This window comes from Nematostella vectensis, chromosome 10, assembly GCF_932526225.1.
Source record: "Nematostella vectensis chromosome 10, jaNemVect1.1, whole genome shotgun sequence".
NCBI lineage: Eukaryota > Metazoa > Cnidaria > Anthozoa > Actiniaria > Edwardsiidae > Nematostella > Nematostella vectensis.
In genome coordinates, this window is record NC_064043.1 from 15,558,472 (window position 1) to 15,577,718 (window position 19,247).

Sequence of the window (19,247 nt, forward strand, 5' to 3'; positions counted from 1 at the left end):
GTACGTCCATTCAGCGGCCGGATGTCGCTCCATAATATAAGTACGTCCGTTCAGCGGCCGGATGTCGCTCCATAATATAAGTACGTCCGTTCAGCGGCCGGATGTCGCTCCATAATATAAGTACGTCCGTTTAGGGGCCGAATGTCGCTCCATAATAGTAGAATGTTTGTTCAGTAGACAGCGGCCGCTCCATAACACAGGTTCGCCCGTTCGGTGGCCGCTATAGACAAGGCAGCGCCCGCCCCTTAGCCTAGCTCTATAGCCTAGCTCTATAGCCTAGCTCTATAGCCTAGCTCTATAGCCTAGCTCTATAGCCTAGCTCTATAGCCTAGCTCTATAGCCTAGCTCTATAGCCTGTATAGCCTGTGGGGAACATAAGGGGTGCATACGGGGTAAATAGGGGGTACTAAAAGGTTTCATACGGGGTACAAAAGGGGTGACATGAGGCACATTTCAAGCATCTTATTTTAATCGTATTGTAGATCCATAGAATCTAGTATGTAACTTAACTCAGCTCAATACGTTCTCTGGCCTACTCGCGCTTATAAATATTTCCAGAAGAACCGTTATCAGACCCTACTTGCCAATGTATTCAACGTAGACCCACCCTGTACATGGTCCATCGCACGGATCTGTGACTGCCACCACAATTATTTTTTATATTCATTTTATTTGCAATTTGTTTGTTTGGGGGTACGTCCTGCATGGACCCTGTGCCCGTTTACGTATGACCCCCCCCCCCCCCCCCATTGGTCATCTTTGTTGTCTAATAAAGCTTTTGAAGACTAGTAGTAGGCCTCTTTCCTCTGTATTTCGCTGGGCCTCTGCCTCTGCCATGGGTCGCAAGTTCGTTTGATCAAACCGCCGTCCACGATCGTGGACGAGATCCAGAGCGCATGCTCCGTTCATTAATTACTGGCCACTATTTGAGCCCACAATGAATAGCGCATGCATGAAACGTATATCCGCTGCCGGATAATAAGCCCGCATTCGAAACGGCGTCTTCCGTAGAAATATCACGCGACGAATTATAAAAGAAGCCATTCAATGCCTTATCTTCATTCAGAATTTACTTTCTTTTGACAAACGAGTCAATCTCCCGTTTACAGGTTTTGCATATTCTTCTGGGAATAGCTGATCTAAGTTTACCAAAAAACTTTGTAGCATTTTCTTCGAATCCAACTGTGCGATATTTACATTGAAGAAACTCGCCTGCCCAGATGTCTAGAAATTAATCCCACAAACAAGACAAAACTCGTCTTTGCTGCGTTTGTTGTTCAATCTTTTTAGTGACGTTTTAGGTGATTGAAATTGAACAGTTGTTTTCTTTTTTCGAAGAGGAGAACTAAACGGAGTTTGATTCATGATTTCCGACTAAACCCATGCAAAGCATATTGACAGCTTTCGCGCGATGGTACGGGTTTTGGCACGTCGGTCGCTTATTAACGCTCACGCATGCGCAACAGAAACAGTTTCGACCCATGGCAGAGGTATCTTTTCCTCGCGAACTCCAGCCCAGCGAAATACAGAGAAAAGAGGCCTCTGCTAGCAGGGAAGAAGAATGCAGAAATACATTTGTGGAGAAAATATTTGAAATAGAAATAAAACATGGGCAAGTTGCTTTATTTCGATACTAAAATGTGTCTTTAATCATTTTTGGCCAATGACCTTTGAAATTTTCTGATTCAGACTTGTATTTGCAATTTTTTCAGGGTTTTCGCCGCGGGTACCCTGTGGTTCTTGAATACAGAAATATTGGGAAAAAAAAAAAGATATTAAACAGGGACAATTTGCTTTGTTTCGATATCCAAACATGGTCTTTAATCAACTTTGACCAATGGCCTTTTCAATGTTTCAATATTTCAAGATGTTCCACCAAAGGGATTTTTTGGGGACTTTTAGTATGTTAACTAGGTCGTATCACTTGTTCAAAATCCGCTGAGAGAAATGCTATTGCAATAAGTTCCACCTGGGCCATAAAAATTTCATAGCTTGACTGGACTAGTCCCGTGTTCAAAGTAGCGTTTTCTGGTATCGTATACAAATGATTTCCCAACAAAAAGTGCCCTGCAAGTGTATTCAACAGATGGAAAGATACTCTCCATTGCAGATTTTCGCTAAAAGTTTTCATGGTTTGAATTGCTTGATCATGTCAGAGTTTAGCCATATACTTCATGTAGTGGGATTTAAGGAACTCGTTTGGGAGATCGTCTCTAATATGAGAATATTTATGACATCCACGAAGTACTAGCTCTGCCGAATGACAGACATTGGAAACCCGGCGGCATTCCGCATACATTTAAAAATAGGAAAGACTGTTTGGGGGGGGGGGGGGGGGGGGGGGGGGGGGGGATGAAGGAGAATCGTTGTTTGCTTTTTTTCGGTCTGGTCTGGACTGCATTTTTTTTTTCAGGCTTTTTATGGTGTATTAATTTCATTTTTTCCTAACCCCCACCCCCTTCACTTTCTAATGGTCCGTCTCTACAATGCAATACAATGAACTTTATTTCACGAGGGTTGCATATTAACCTTTTACAGTTTTTTAATATATGGCCCTCCCTCTAAGTACCTAGTATTATTAATAATAATAAAAATAATAATAAAAAACAACTATAATTTTAGACATTTACGGAAATACAAAGGGGAAATTTGGAAATTAAACTATACAAGACACTAATACACTACACCTTGAAAAAGTAACTAAAAACTATCTAAGTTAGTTTAAACAGTAGTCCTTGTTAAAAGAGCAGTCCTTTATGAATTCACAGAACAGTGAGACTAATCCCATGTCAAGATAGCAAACTAATTGTGACAGAGCTGTTACAAATCCTAGGACCGTATTCCGAAAATATCTTGAATGTCTTTGCACTAAAAAGTGGGTTATGAGGTTACACAAGTGAGGGTTTCAACATTAAAAAAACATAAACATCTTACATTCACACCACACAGGGGGTAAACAGGTCAAAATTAGCTCTTGGTAAGTCACTAGTATGGGTGATCAATTGATAACTTATCAATAATATTATTACCCCCTTGTTATAACAAAATTATATCATTTACTCTTATACTACAGCCTGGAGAAAATTTCACTCTGCTCACAAAGTAGGGATGGAAATCGAGATCAGGATCTTAAGCTTTTCTTTGCTTGCAGTAGAATTCCTAGAAAATTTACAGTGGATCTTTGATTTCCTTTAGTTTTGCCATTCATAAGTTAATGTATTCTCACCCTAGTAGCTCAACCCCTTGATATCTAACCAATTTCCCTTGAGTTCTTTTCATAAGTTACAGTATTCTTACCCTAGTATTCTTACCCTAGCTCAAATGAATTCTATCCCCCTTCAAGTAATGATTTATTCTTTTGATCCCAATTACTAAAAGACCAAATCAGCAACAATATTTATTACAGTTTTCTTTTTTTTAAATATAAATTATGGAAGACGATTTTGTGACGAAATTTCATTTACCAAATTCATTCGCCAATATCGAAATAGCTTGTCTAAATCAGTCGATGGAAATGGGTTGTTTCTTTCACGTGGTATTTTGCTAGGATGACAAGATGGCGGCTCATAGGCTCTTTATAATGTAAGGCCTCAAATCACTCCCTCGATGCTCGTCATACCTAGGAACTCTAGCGAACTTAAAAAGAAACTAACGTTGTGGCTCTTTATGATTAAGGCCCCAAATCACTCCCTCGATGCTCGTCATACCTAGGAACTCTAGCGAACTTAAAAAGAAACTAACGTTGTGGCTCTTTATAATGTAAGGCCCCAAATCACTCCCTCGATGCTCGTTATACCCAGGAGCTTTAGCGAACTTAAAAAGAAACTAACGTTGTGGCTCTTTATGATTAAGGCCCCAAATCACTCCCTCGATGCTCGTCATACCTAGGAACTCTAGCGAACTTAAAAAGAAACTAACGTTGTGACTTTTAAAAATGTAAGGTCCCAAATCACTCCCTCAAGGCTCGTCAAAACAGGAGCTCTAGCTTAAAAAGAAACTAGCGCTATGACTCGTTGCAAGACCTGCAACCGCTCCCGGAGTGACGTCATGCCTAAAAGCCTCAGCTGTGTTTTCGGGTCCAGGGGGCACACGGTCACCATCCACCACAGCCATCCCGCGCCGTGTGGCAGAGTCTCTGTGTCGTTTTGCCAGGCAGGCATATCGCTAACTGTTTGCACGATTCGTCTCTAAAGACAACGAAGGGAAGGTGTTACATTTATTAGGCACACAAAGAGACATAATAAACACGTGTATTCCAACTTTTGTCACGTATCGAATATATGCCATAAAGAAATCGTTTCCCAGAATGACAGTTAAAGGGGCAGTGCCACGTGTGGTTAGGAGCCGTTTGCGTCGAGGCCAGCGAGAACGAGGCGGTGGAGGGGGGGGGGGGAAAGGCAGGAAAAGAGAGGTGGCGTGGTTTGAAAACATTTCAGTGTTGACCAATGAATCTGCTTCAAGGAATTTGAATGATGGAAGCCAGAAAGTGATTTGCAGTTGGACATCGTCGGCGAGAGTTCGCAAAACATTGAAAAGCGCAGTAATGAATTCGATTCAGTGAGATATTGTGGTCGCTATCTCATAAAGCGAATGTCAACGGATTGAAATAAGATCACCATCTAGCCCCCCCACCCCACCCCACCCCCCCTGGTGCACGATGTGGGTGATCTTACTTGCAATCCGTTAACATTCGTGAAACACTAAACAATAGAAATGTTGACATCAAAATTTTGTAGTAGGTTTTACGTATAAATGCCCATACCCTAACTAGAAGAGGTAACGAGTTGAACCAACGGCTTGCTTGGTCGTACACGGCTCTGTGGAACTCCTTGAGGTCGGGGAGATGCTCTTCCGAGACAGGTACATCCTGGATCCATTCGACGCGGGCTACACTATAACCATCGCGCATACCACGACTCAACACCTAGAAAAGAAGACAAGGGAGTAAAACACGCGCTACACTATAGGCATCGCGTAAATAAGGGCTCAATACCTAGACAAGAGAACAAGGGGGTAAATCACGTGCTAAACTATAGGCATCGCGTATACAAGGGTTCAATACCAAAACAAGAGGACAAGGGAGGAAAACACGTGCTACACTATAGGCATCGCGTATACAAGGGCTCAATACCTAGACAAGAGAACAAGGGGGTAAATCACGCGCTACACTATAGGCATCGCGTATACAAGGGCTCAATACCTAGACAAGAGGACAAGGGGGTAAAACACGTGCTACACTATAGGCATCGCGTATACAAGGGCTCAATACCTAGACAAGAGAACAAGGGGGTGAAACACGTGCTAAACTATAGGCATCGCGTATACAAGGGCTCAATACCTAGACAAGAGAACAAGGGAGTAAAACCAGCGCTGTACTAACACATCGCGAATACCATGGCCTCAAGGGTACGAAAGTTAAATGCGATTCTGTGATTCCTGATTAAAGTGTTTACCTTAAATCGCCTTCCACCCACTGTATCCACGAACGAGCGACCATCAGGTAAATACCGCACCTCCCTCACCTCCAGCATCGTGCCGAACTCTGAAAAACTGATAAAGAACACGACAACATTATGATATCTGCCCGTTTGAACATTAAAGAATGTCGATCAGCAAAGCCTTTATTATTGTTTAGTTTTGAACATAAAAACAGCCGCTGTGAAACTTTAAAAGTATGATTGAAAGTATATCAGTTACTTGCATCAGGCGATGGTAGCCTCAATTTCGCACAGGACCCAAACATTGCACAGGAACCTCTGGCCGTTATTACTTACTCGTGCTCATCGTCGTACATGCACATGCCAAACTGCCTCGCCCCAGACTCCATACACTGACGCACCATCAGTCGGTAACGAGGCTCAAAGATGTGCAGCGGGCAAGGTATCAAGGGAAATGCAAGGGTGCACACAAACACAGGGATCTCCTCGCTCGTGTTACTTGCAATACTAAATAACACAAAGCCACAAATACACTTCACCAAATATAAAGTATCTCCTCGCTCGTGTTACTTGCGATACTAAATAACACAAAGCCACAAATACACTTATATGTTGTCATATGTTGCTAGCATGGTCATAACCTCCCCAACCCACCCCTCTATAAAACATAAGTCCTATTATACCTTGATAGCATGGCCATATCTTTCCCAACACCCCTCCCCATTATATAGCGATTTCCCATAACACCTTGCAAGCATTACCATTTCCTCCCCCCATAGAATAGCAAATTTCCCATCATACCTTGCTAGCATGGCCGTTACCTTCCCCTCCAAAGATTAACGATTTCCCATTATACCTTGCTAGCATAACAATTTCCTATCATACCTTGCTAGCATGGCCGTATCGTTCCCCTCCAAAGAATAACAATTTCCCATCATTCCTTGCTAGCATTGCCCTAACTTCCCCTTAAAGAATAACGACTTCCCATTATACCTTGCTAGCATAAGAATTTCCCATCATACCTTGCTAGCATGGCCGTATCGTTCCCCTCCAAAGAATAACAATTTCCCATCATACCTTGCTAGCATGGCCGTATCGTTCCCCTTCCAAAGAATAACAATTTCCCATCATACCTTGCTAGCATGGCCGTATCGTTCCCATTCCAAAGAATAACAATTTCCCATCATACCTTGCTAGCATGGCCATATCCTCCTCATGTTGTAGTTTCCGGTCCTCGTAGTCTTTTGGGAAAAATGTCTTCAAAAGCATCTCGATGGCAACCGTGACATTCTAGACCAAAAGAGTAAGAGTAGTGGTACAGTGTTAGATCTTATAAGGTGTAACAAAAACACTAGGGACCAGGAAAAAAAGCTATACTGCTTTTTACTGAGGAGTTTGTTTTTCTCTTAAATTGAATTATTAATTAGAATAAAATTCGTTTTGAACATGTTCTTAGCGCGATTTTACTACAAGTGTTTTGGACTGTAACACGGCTTGTGTGCATTTTTCATACCTGTCAACTCACCCGCATTAGGCAGGAGTCTCAAGATTTTTTACCCCTTCTCCCGCTCTTTAGCGATTTTTATCGCCTGCGGAAAATTATTCTATAGAAATCGCGATCTTTAAGTGAATTTGTTCGTGAGAGCTTTCGGGAAACGCCTGCAAGGTTAAAACCACCCCCCCACCCCTTGAGATTTTTGGAGGTATGATTTTTAGTGTACACATGTTTGGCACTAGGTCTTTTCATTAAACACAAAACTCTTTGAAAGAAAGGTTTTGCAGTGCTTTAACATGTTTTTAAGCTTCTAGGTACGACCCCGATTAGCCACAAATCATATAATTTGGAGTTAAGTACGCAGCTGCTTTGTCTCCTATTATCTTTCTCGTTCTTTGTGTCGAGGTGCGGATATTATTCATTTGTCCAATCAAATTGCAGCTTGTAAGAGCTGTACTGACCCATAATTTGAAGTATGGTCCAGACGCAACAACGTTTATACTGTAAATTATATTTACCTCTTTTCTTGCAGCTAGAAACTGAAATAAAAGGAATGTCAGTTATATCTTGTTTGCTAGAAGTGCATAAAACCAGAACTATTAATCAATATCACTTCATTAATGTCAAGAATAGGTGACTTTCACCAAAGAAATCAATCTGTCTTTTTGAGTGTCACACGCCTGTCAATAAACTTGTGGCTGTCGCAGCAGAGAGCAACGAAAAATAGGCCCTTTCTGACATTGAATTGTTTGAGTGTACTTACCCCAAAAGATACTTGTTAATATTTACCTTGTTTGGTAACATTAGGAGCTCATCTACAGATACTTGTTAATATTTACCTTGTTTGGTAACATCAAGAGCTCATCTAAAGATACTTGTTAATATTTACCTTGTTTGGTAACATCAGAAGCTCATACCTTGTTTGGTAACATTAGGAGCTCATCTAAAGATACTTGTTAATATTTACCTTGTTTGGTAACATTAGGAGCCCATCTAAAGATACTTGTTAATATTTACCTTGTTTGGTAACATCAGGAGCTCATCTACAGATACTTGTTAATATTTACCTTGTTTGGTAACATCAGAAGCTCATCTAAAGATACTTGTTAATATTTACCTTGTTTGGTAACATCAGGAGCTCATCTAAAGATACTTGTTAAAATGTACCTTGTTTGGTAACATCAAGAGCTCATCTAAAGATATTTGTTATTATTTACCTTGTTTGGTAACATTAGAAGCTTATCTACAGATACTTGCTAGTTTGGTAACATCAAGAGCTCATCTACAGATACTTGTTAATATTTACAACATCAGGAGCCCATCTAAAGATACTTATTAATATTTACCTTGTTTGGTAACATCAGGAGCTCATCTAAAGATACTTGTTAATATTTACCCTTATTGCTAACACCAGGAGCTCATCTAAAGATACTTGTTAATATTTACCTAGTTTGGTAACACCAGGAGCCCATCTACAGATACTTGTTAATATTTACCTTGTTTGGTAACATCGGGGCTCATCTAAAGATACTTGTTATTATTTACCTTGTTTGGTAACATCAGGAGCTCATCTAAAGATACTTGTTAATATTTACCTTGTTTGGTAACATTAGGAGCTCATCTAAAGATACTTGTTAATATTTATCTTGTTTGGTAACATCAAGAGCTCATCGAAAGATACTTGTTACTATTTAGCTTGTTTGGTAACATAAGAAGCTCATCTAAAGATACTTGTTATAATTTACCTTGTTTGGTAACATCAGAAGCTCATCTAAAGATACTTGTTAATATTTACCTTGTTTGGTAACATCAGGAGCTCATCTAAAGATACTTGCTAATATTTACCTTGTTTGGTAACATCGGAGCTCATCTAAAGATACTTGTTAATATTTATCTTGTTTGGTAACATCAGGAGCTCATCTAAAGATACTTGTTAATATTTACCTTGTTTGGTAACATCAGAAGCTCATACCTTGTTTTGTAACATTAGGAGCTCATCTAAAGATACTTGTTAATATTTACCTTGTTTGGTAACATTAGGAGCTCATCTAAAGATACTTGTTAATATTTACCTTGTTTGGTAACATCACGAGCTCATCTAAAAATACTTGTTAATATTTACCTTGTTTGGTAACATCACGAGCTCATCTAAAGATACTTGTTAATATTTACCTTGTTTGGTAACATTAGGAGCTCATCTAAAGATACTTGATAATATTTACCTTGTTTGGTAACATCAGGGGCTCATCTAAAGATCATTTTGTAATTTGTGGAGTAAATTTGTTATCAGCTGTGGCAGCACTTTCCATGTACCAGGGGAAGTGCTAATATTATGGGGGGGGGTTCTTAGGGTAAGGATAAGGAATGCTCATCACGAAATTCGAAAAATACCCCTAAAACTACCTGAACATAAAAAAATTACTACCCTAAGAAATACCTCAGAATCCCTAAAAAATACCATTTCTAATAGATAAGCCTATTTTTTCTTGGATACCCCTAAAAAATACCTGAGGCCGATTTTGACACTTAAAAAATATGACAAGCATCCCTATCAGGTCGACACAGGAAGGACCCACAACCCATTCCCCCCATAGCTAATATATGGGGGAGTTGCTTATTCTAAAATTTTACCTCTAGATAAAAAGTGCTTTCAACCATATGTGCAAGGAATGAACAACAATATCCAACCATTACTTTTAGCTTTTAATGTTAAAATATTGTCGCATGTAGTACTGTCAGTTATCTTATTCCTTCTAACATGAAGTCCCCCATCATCAATGTCTTGGAACACATTAGGGTGAAGTGCTTATTCATAGTTTTCCTTATAGGCGAGGAGCTTATTTAGGAAAGCAGTTATTCGAGCAATTATGGTAATGCATTATGAGGAAAACTACCTGTGTGAGTGAACTTCGGCAGATAGGACATCCGGGTCGGTGGTCCAAACTGCGATTAAGACAAGCACGGCAAAACACATGTCCACAAGGAGTGGTCACAGGATTGTAGAAAAGCCTAAACAGGATCAGGAAATACACCATGTTTACACATAAGTGCAATGAGGGTCACAGCCAGCAATCTAGTAATCTAAACAGGCCGTGTGTAACATGTTTAGCCACCCCAAAGAATGACAGCAAGTGAATTGTAGCTGCTGACTGAAGCAAACTAAACGTTTTGGTCAGAGAATAAATAAATGTGGCAATACTTTTCCCTATCCAGTCATCAATAGGCTGATCCACATTGTATTGTTAAGTATAGATTTTATGAGATCTATATTCTCTTAAACTTTTTTCCTCACATATGGAAGACATTATGCCAAATCTCTCCACACTCCAATTCATTATCAGAAGCTTAACTAGATGTGGTGCAAGCCGCCCTGGCCCTGTCCATCAAGAAGTGGGTAATCTTATATTGAAATATTATCAAATATATTTTTTCCATATGATACCTAAGACATCAGCACCCATCAGTTTACCCGTCTGGTTTAACCTATTGATATCTGATTATTTACTCCCATCTTTGTTCACTACCAAAGCACTACCCAACAGATATATTACTAACCTGCAACACAAAGTACACTCAAACTCTTCAACTGTCATCTCCATTGCACTTTCTTGCCGGGGCTTTTTCTCGGAGGGTTCACCATCTAAAGTGAGTAAAGTGACTCAACTTTCTTATTAAAAAGGTTTTTTTTATAAGAAGAGGACTAGGAAAAATCAGTGAGCATATGATGAGCTTGTAGTTCTATAGGGGATGTATAACCACGCCATAGGGGATGTATAACCACGCCATAGGGGATGTATAACCAAGCCATAGGGGATGTATAACCATGCCCAAGGGTGCAGGCAAGGGTGCCAATAACCCTAAATGGAATAACTAGAAAGACTACTACACAAGCTGTAGAAAAAAAATGATGGTCTGCGTAGGTGTGGTGTAGACAAGCTATGAATCAACAAAAGGTTGAAAAGGAATGTTGAACGTGTCAACATACTTTTTCAACCTTGTCTTGATTTATGGCTTGCCTATAAACCTGCTTTTTAGACAAAACCGTTCACAAACAAGGAGAAAATGTAAGAAAACGCAATAAAATATAAAGAAAGTGCATTTGACTAACACTACACACCACCCTTGGTAGCAAGAGTCCTGTTTCTTGTTGGGATTGTTTTTCTGTCTGTTATAACAATGTGTCCATAGGGTGAAAGTTGACTTCTTCTTTTTCATTTTTCTTCTTCATATAATTTGGGATATTCTTAATTGTCTTTGAATAATACTCTTTCCATATCCTGGCTACTAGGATTTGAGACCTTTAGTATCTAGCAAGGGCTTCATGAGGTTCCTACCATCAACTGACACAGCATCAGCCTCCTTGTCAACTTGGTTGATGACGCCTGATAACGTCTCAGGGTTGCCCAGGCTGAATTCTCTCTGTTCTTGCGATTCTGCCTCCACTAGGTGTTCTGTTGATGTTTTTCCCTGGCTCCAAGTGCTAGCTTCTGCTTCAAAAATTCTATGGACAGTCTAGTATATGAAAGATAGACTATTTTTAGCTTAGAACATTTCTTGACCAAAATAAATACATCTTTATTTAGTTTGTTATTTATGGGGCATTGCAGGGGAGCTTATAAGTAAGAGATTATTTTTATCTAGATCTATCTATCTGTAAATCTAAACGCCACTTGTTTGCTACTTAGTTTGTAGTTACAGGACACTTAGAGTTGGTCAATATTTTCTTTAAAATATATGGCTGATTTTTTCACTGCTGTATTGTGAGGGTCAAAATCAAAGCACCGGACAAAGGATACACTAAGAGTTGGTCAATATAGAAATTTTATTATCAATATTTTCTTTAATTAAAATATACCTGAACGGCTGATTTTTTCACTGCTGTATTGTGAGGGTCAAGAGCTAAGCACTGGACAAAGGATACAGCTGCTTCTACATTTCGTCCCAGACCCAGAAAAGCACAACCTTTTCTGTAATAACCCTGGCAAATTAAAACAAAATGCATCACTTTGAATTGTGAACATTTGTGTGAGGGCACCTGGAAGGGGGGATAACCAGGGGAGGGGGGACTGTTACCCAAAGCATGGGGTGGTTGTCAGCAAAAAGAATTTTAACCCTCTAAGAAATAGCCTAAAAAACACATTTTCACCTTATGGGAAACCAAAGTTTTTGGGTTCCGGGGGAAGTATGGTTGCAAAGCTGAATGAGCTTCTCCATGTGACAAATTCTGTCAAAGTCTGTTTTTTTTTATGGATAGGATGATAAATCAGTGTAAAAAACCCTATAGGATAGTTGGAAGAATCGTTGACCATCCCCTTAACGCAATGCAGTTGATTGAATTTTATAGGGGGAGTTTGAAGGAGGGGACATAACTTAAGATGATTAATAAGTATTTCAGGAGTATTTCGTAAAAAAAAATAGTAGCTATTTCATAAAAAATGCAACGCCCTTACACAAGGGTCTACACAACCACTTCCTTACCCCCCCCCCCCCTTGACTGCCATTTTGACTGTCATTTTGTATTAAAGAGTCATCAAAATTTAGACTATTCATGATGTCCAGGCTTGTGCAACCCTCTCAGTAAACACCTACTTACAGCCAAACCATAATTTGACCTTTTTGCATCTAAACACACCCCTTAGCAGATAATTCTGCTATCAGACAATTTTAACATGGACGACAGAAAAGGGAGGCATGGGGGCATGTCAACTCCGAGCACAGCTCCACTTTTCAGATCTGTATGGTATCAAAATAGGTAATATATTTAAAAGAAATAGAGGGAGAAAGGAGTTAATGAAGCCATTTTGTTGTGTTTTGAGCAGGAGGCCTGTAGCCAGGGGGTTCAAGATGTTTGGAAGAACTTCTCCACTTGACTCCAAGGTATGCTCGAATGAAGGAAAACTGAGAACTGAGTACCACTACAAGCAAAGAATAATCCCTAATAGAATATGGGCAGCGTAATGGGTAACCAAACCCTCCCCAACACACGCTCTCAAAAACATGGATATGGGCCTGTTTGGTACCAGCCCCACCAGCCTTCCCCCCCCCCTCCCCCCAACACACTCACTCAAAATCATGGCTACGGGTCTGTTTTGGCGCCAGCTCCACCAGCAAAACCCACCCCCCACCAACACACACACTCAAAATCATAGCTACGGGCCTGTTTTGGCGCCAGCTCCACCAGCCCCCACCCCCCCCCCTACACACACACTCTAAATCATAGCTATGGGCCTGTTTGGGCACCAGCTCCACACAGCCCCCACCCCCCCCCCCCCCCCTCCTAAAACACTTTCATGTCCGTCCCACCCCCCCTGTATGTTAAGTAAGCAGAAAGGGAACTGCTATAATATGAGAGTTGATCAACAATCACCGACCTTTGGCCAATTAGGTCTGATATGACATGCTTGCTCTGCTTTATCCAGGGCCTCTTGGAACTTTCCCAATGATAAAAGAACATGTGACATGTTGCTTTGCAGAAGGTGGTCCCTTGGGTCTGAATAACCGAACCATGCAAAATAGCTCATTAGATAAATTGAATATCTACAGAGATATTGCCTTTTATACTGTTAAGGAATTAAGCAACTTCATGTCAACCACTGAATTTTTATGCAATTATGTGAGAAGTTCATTCAAAAATCTATTTATTCTATTATGCTTGCAAATAACAAGAGTCGATTATCTTGAAACAATGGACCAATCAAAGATCCTCTTCTTTGTGAAACTCCGATGAAATTTACTATGAATAAATTTGTTATGTAACTAACTTTAAGATGATTACGTAACAGCAAAACAAAGAGGAGAAGGCTACAAAATAAAAGGACACTTACTTAGTTTTTCCGCCTCTTTATACTTTTCCAGAATCTCATCTTTGGAGAATTCGTCATTATTTAGGAGTAAATTTCCACATATTCTCAGTCGAGCTGATTCAAGTTCGCTTGCAAAATTTTTTTTCAGCGTATCTTGTAAAATCACGTTAACCCTCAAATCAAAAGAACTGTAGTCTTCGCCACAATCTACACATTTTTTGGCTTGTGATTTGCTCAAACACTTCTCGCATACAGTATGCCCACACGGTAGCGTACAAGGACCCAGCAGTATTCCACAACATCGTACGCACGACAAGATCCGAGACTTTGTTTCCAAAGTTGACTGCTTGTTTCGAGCGTGAAAATCCGTGAGCCTTTTAACTAATCCGTCCACAAAGGGACCAATGTGCTCTTCTGTAATTTCCACATTACTTTTTGCTCGTTTGTAACAATTGTACGCGTCCCCTACGCGACCCATCAGAGCAAGGGACTTTGCTTTGCCCAAAACAAATTCTCGACTTGCTGGGTTTTCGCGCAAAAGATCTTCGTAAAGTTCCAAAGCTGTATCATAATTGCCAGCAAGATATTCTGAGTTCGCTTTGCGATCCATTGTGGATCGAAATGACAAAAGTCAGTAGTAACGCGATTCCAACAAGGCCAAGTAGTTGGCCATGATTCACGGGACAGTCAACACGATCACCTTATGGCACGAAAGCTCTTAGGAACCACGTGATCACAATACACGGAGGCAGACCTTTGTACAATTTGCGGCGGGGGGAAGTCAAAAATTTTTTTTAAAGGATACACAACATAAGTTTACAAAAAGACAAAGCCGCCACATCCCCAAACAAAATAAATACCATCTCACAGGAAGGGCTGCTCAAATGAAAGAAAATTAAGTACCACCTGCAAGCTACAGCACTTGCCTAAATAGAATTTTCCTGTTACAAAAACAAGTTGTACGAATTATTACTAACTCTTCTTATTGCCATTAGAGCCATTATTTAGGCAAGAGCGTTTATTGGCAGACTATGATATAAACACCTTTGAAATTGCTTTACTTAAATTTGATAACAACCAATTACCCCACTTTTTTGATAATATATTTCAGGCGTGTTCAGGGGGGTGCACAGGGTGCATGTGCACCCCCCTTGGCAGCCACAAAGTGGGTCATTTCGTATTAAAGAATCTTCAAATACTATGCTTCCTCCGTTTGATACCTATGACTGCGCATCCCCCCCCCCCCCTCAGCCAATCCTGGGTACGCATCTGTATTTACACTAAACAAAAAATCCATAACTGCAATTTTAGAAACTCAAATGAATATCAAACGTCGTTTAGAAAAACAAAATCTTTATATATCTTCAAAAAACTTATAAAAAACGAGGTTATTGAAGAAAAGCAGCATTTTTGATTAATACTAGATTTCCTTTCTTTTCATCAAAATAAATAGATAGAAATTATATAATATTTTAAGTACAAAATCATTGTAAACACCAAGGGGTCTACGCCATATAAGGTTTTCTTTTCAGTAAATTCCTCATCATCTTAATAATAGATACAATAGTAAATATGCAACACTCATTTGATGAAATAAACATGATTGAAACTAAGACAACCCACCACAGCTGCCCCAACCCTGTTTTTTAGCTAAATCAATCATTGTACTAATAAGTATCTAGAAAAAGGTTAAAAGAATCAAACTTGCGTTTTCAAATTTATTTCAACATACAATACACTTTCTAAATGCTATTATACAAGTTTATTTTCAACATTTCTCAAAATGTTGTGAGGTCTAAAATCTGTTGGATATCATAGGTGTAAATCAGTCTATGCAGGGCCGATGTATGATGCCTCTTTGCCAGCTTTCTTGATCGTAGCCAGCAATTCATCAGAAGAAAGTGTGGAAGTCACAAACACTCTCTTCATTTCAAGGTCTATCTCAATATTTGCCACGTCTAGAAAATAGAAAAGTGTAATATCAACATAACAACCCGAAATTAATCAATAGGGTAGGGGGGAAAGGTATGCAGAATGACAATACATTGCAGTCTTAGGTAATTTAATTATTTTTTTAGCAAATAAATCTACCTTTAAACCCATGTCAACCACCAAAAAACAGCCTTTCTTATAGAAAAGTTCTGAAATGTTAGACATTTTGCGTACATGATATCTGCACCTTTAAAGCACTATCATCAAATCTTGGCCTGATTATGACAAATGTGATGTTTTCCGAGCAATACAGTATGGTACAAGCAGGGATGTGGGAGGAATGGAGATGCAATGTAAATGCAACACAGTTAATTGACGGTAAAATTGCTTTTAACCCTAAGGGATGGCAGTTATGGCGTGGTCACTAGAAATTCCTACCCCTAAGAGATAGCAAATTGGGTGTGGTCAAAGAAATTTACAACCCTAAAAGATAACAGAATCAGGAAAAAAATTTAATTGCCACCTTAGAATAGCAGTTTGTTGAATTTTATACCCTCAGAGATAGCAAAATCAGAAAAATCCTTCAACACCCCTTAAGGGATGGCAGTTGGTTGAAATTTTATACCGTAAAAGATAGGATGATCCAAGTGAAACAAACATTGAAGCATGAAATGAAATTGCTTTGCAAGTCCTCACACCCCTTGGTCCAAGGCTATGACCAATCAACCCATGGATAAACCTGAATTTCCCGAATCCAATTAACATAAATGCTCAGTCAAGTTATTATTGCATTAGTGTTATATATTTTTTTAGAATAGAGTCACATTTTTTTTTTCAAATAGAGTCATATTTCTCCCTTCTTCCACTCCCTATTGAATATTTGTATATTTATTCCTCTCTACCACCAACATAGGTCAATGAACATGGTTTGGTTTGAAATTAGAAATTGGAATTAAGCACTTTCAGTAATTTAGGATTTGCCTCCATTTTTGAGTAGCCTGTATGGCTGGGTTCAAGGTTTCTAAAATAAAGGCCAAAGGGTGGGTGCACCAATATGTAATGCATGTCAGGAGGTATATTTGTGGAGTTTAATTTCAACACATTCTTCTGAATAATCAGTTGCAGTACATAGAAACTACAGTATGGCATCCAAATCTTTGGAATGATGTTACACCCTTGATATATTCTTTACAAGGTCAAAGCTTGTTAGGATGCTGTTTTGAAAAAAAATATAGTGGAGCTTCTATGAAGGGAAATAAGAATTGACCATTAGACACTTGAAAAACACTCTTGTCAACTAAGACACCTGAACTTTGACAGCCTTTTCACACCAAGGTTTAGTATTTGTTAACTTTCAAACTGCATATTTAATATTATTAAATGAGTGCTTGCGTGATCCATTTGGAGGGGCCAATACAATTCAAAATCACATGGCAGTAAAAAAAATGACATATTTCCAATTTCATTAAAAACAAAAAACATTCTGAAGACACCTAGATCCTCCAAAACTACCCCTATTAGCCAACACAAAAAGGTATTAAATGCTGGATCCGCCTTTAGGCAGTACCTAAATCCTTATATTATATCTCGACAGTACTTGATTCAAAGGGTAACAACAAGGAGATGCATTTATGTATTGTAAAATGTAACTGCATTCAATTTGTCATAGCTGCAGTCTCAAGTATAGAACAAAAGATTTTACCTGGAACTTTTTTGAGAACTCTTTCAACAGCACCAGAACACCCTTTGCATGTCATCTCCACCTGAAACTCATGCCTCTTTGTGAAGCATAACAAGTGAGTAGTCTGAAAGCTTGGAAGTCTTTCGCTAAGTCAATCAAGTCAATCATGGGAAACAAACATGATCTCCAGAGAAAGCAGGGCAACTTCTCATTGCTTTTTGGGGATGAGGGTCTGGGACGGGGAAGTCTAATAAAATCATTATTTTAAATTTCTATTAATACATCCACAAATCCAATCTGTGCAGACTTAAAGAGTTTAAATATACAAATGGCTCTATCAATATATTTAACAGATGACCGAGAGAAACCCTTATAGCTTTATATGGGGAAAGTGCTCAATGTTCCTGATTTGAACAAAGGAGGGTTATACATATGAAAATGTTGCATAAAAAAGACTTAAATACAAATTGCCAATTAAGAGTATCAATTTGAGGAAAGATAAGAAGAGACTGGGTTATATATTTTTGCAAATGTAAGTTTTGTATAAGTAAGTTACTTAAAGTCCATATAACCTTTCAGAGTTGATAGAATTCGTCAATTCTGTACATTTTCATCTTCCAAATGTTGTGGTTCGTATGGACCCTATAAAACATGTGTTTGTGTGAATAACTCAAATATGTAATATTGAGATATTTTTGTCAACCTTTGGAAAAAAGGCCGTGAACATGTCTTCTTAGTTATTGCTGAAAGACGTTGTGTGGTTACAACTTTTACCGTCATCTTTATGTCTCCACCTTGTAGTCAAATGATTATTTAATTTCAGGAAACAAATCTGCAAAATTTAGCAGATATTTTTTAGTCTTTGAATTGTTTTTGCATTTTGCGTGCGCTGCATTCGCAATCAAGAATGGCGACATTCTCACGAGCGCGTTCTGTTTTTGAAACCTACAATAAAACGATATTTTCTTTTTTCGCATACAATTCTCAACTTTAAATTATTCTTCGCTTGATTGTGGGTAGCATTGCAAAAGAAAACAATTCGCCAATATTTTCTGGTATTGCTGTCTTTGAATTTTAAAGGATTCAAGGAAAATATGTTGTTTCAGGTTTTCCCGTGAAAACCTGGATTATTCTCTCAATTCAATCTCCTTTCAGGAAAATTTTCAAAGATTTTTCAAGATTTCCAATCAAATTCAATTCCCTTTTCAGAATTTGAAAGTTTATCTATGCTTTGTTTTGGCTAGATTGATATAAGTGAAAGGTTTTAAGAACGCATATTTTTTCTCATGTAATTTGTGACATCTCAATCTCGATCTACGTCACGAATGACTGGACCCGGGCCTTTCAGTTCACGGCCTTTTTTCCGAAGGTTGACCAAAATACCTCAATATTATAGATTTGAGTTATTCGCGCGAACGCGCGTTTTATAGGGTCCATACGAACCACATACCATTTGGAAGATGAATATATAAAGAATTGACCAAATCTATCAACACTGAAAGGTTATATGGGCTTTAAGTAAAAGTCATTGACTGTACAAACAGTAAACTCAAAATCAACACTAATTTCGAGAATATTTCGCGTTCGAAAAACCACTCTTGCTTGTTTAGGTATGTGAATATAGTGTCCCCCAATAAAACATGAAAAGTAGCCAAAATAAAAACTTACTGTGGCCATTTCCGAGATGTTTTTGATGCCGGATTGCGTACACAAATGTCACAAGGGATGGTTCAGTAGTCTTACAAAATGGGGGCTGGAGGAGACCTGGTGCCTAACACCACTTCCGGTCTAGTTCTGATCACACAGGATTCCCGAGGTGGTACGGTTAGATTCAAATAATGACAAGTGCCCTGGGAACGAGTTTGGGTTATATCTGTCCTCCAAAGGAGCTAGGTACA

The 19,247-nt window shown here is 39.0% G+C and overlaps 1 protein-coding gene and 1 non-coding gene across 2 annotated transcripts; both read right to left on the bottom strand.

Annotated features, from left to right (window-relative positions):
- Positions 1–2,482: 2,482 nt before the first annotated feature.
- On the bottom strand, positions 2,483–14,884 carry LOC116618194 (LON peptidase N-terminal domain and RING finger protein 3). The gene is made up of 12 exons (XM_048733453.1): positions 13,758–14,884; positions 13,305–13,423; positions 11,789–11,911; positions 11,268–11,445; positions 10,489–10,573; positions 9,828–9,942; positions 7,452–7,472; positions 6,628–6,728; positions 5,775–5,945; positions 5,454–5,550; positions 4,763–4,924; positions 2,483–4,187 (listed from the first exon to the last, which is right to left on the bottom strand). Exons 1-12 carry the CDS (start codon positions 14,344–14,346, stop codon positions 3,987–3,989), a joined length of 1,962 nt encoding a protein of 653 aa, XP_048589410.1. The 5' UTR covers positions 14,347–14,884; the 3' UTR covers positions 2,483–3,986.
- Positions 14,885–15,626: 742 nt separating this feature from the next.
- On the bottom strand, positions 15,627–19,154 carry LOC5512227. The gene is made up of 3 exons (XR_007313959.1): positions 19,018–19,154; positions 17,371–17,444; positions 15,627–15,694 (listed from the first exon to the last, which is right to left on the bottom strand). It is a non-coding gene; the product is annotated as an uncharacterized LOC5512227 (transcript).
- Positions 19,155–19,247: the final 93 nt, after the last annotated feature.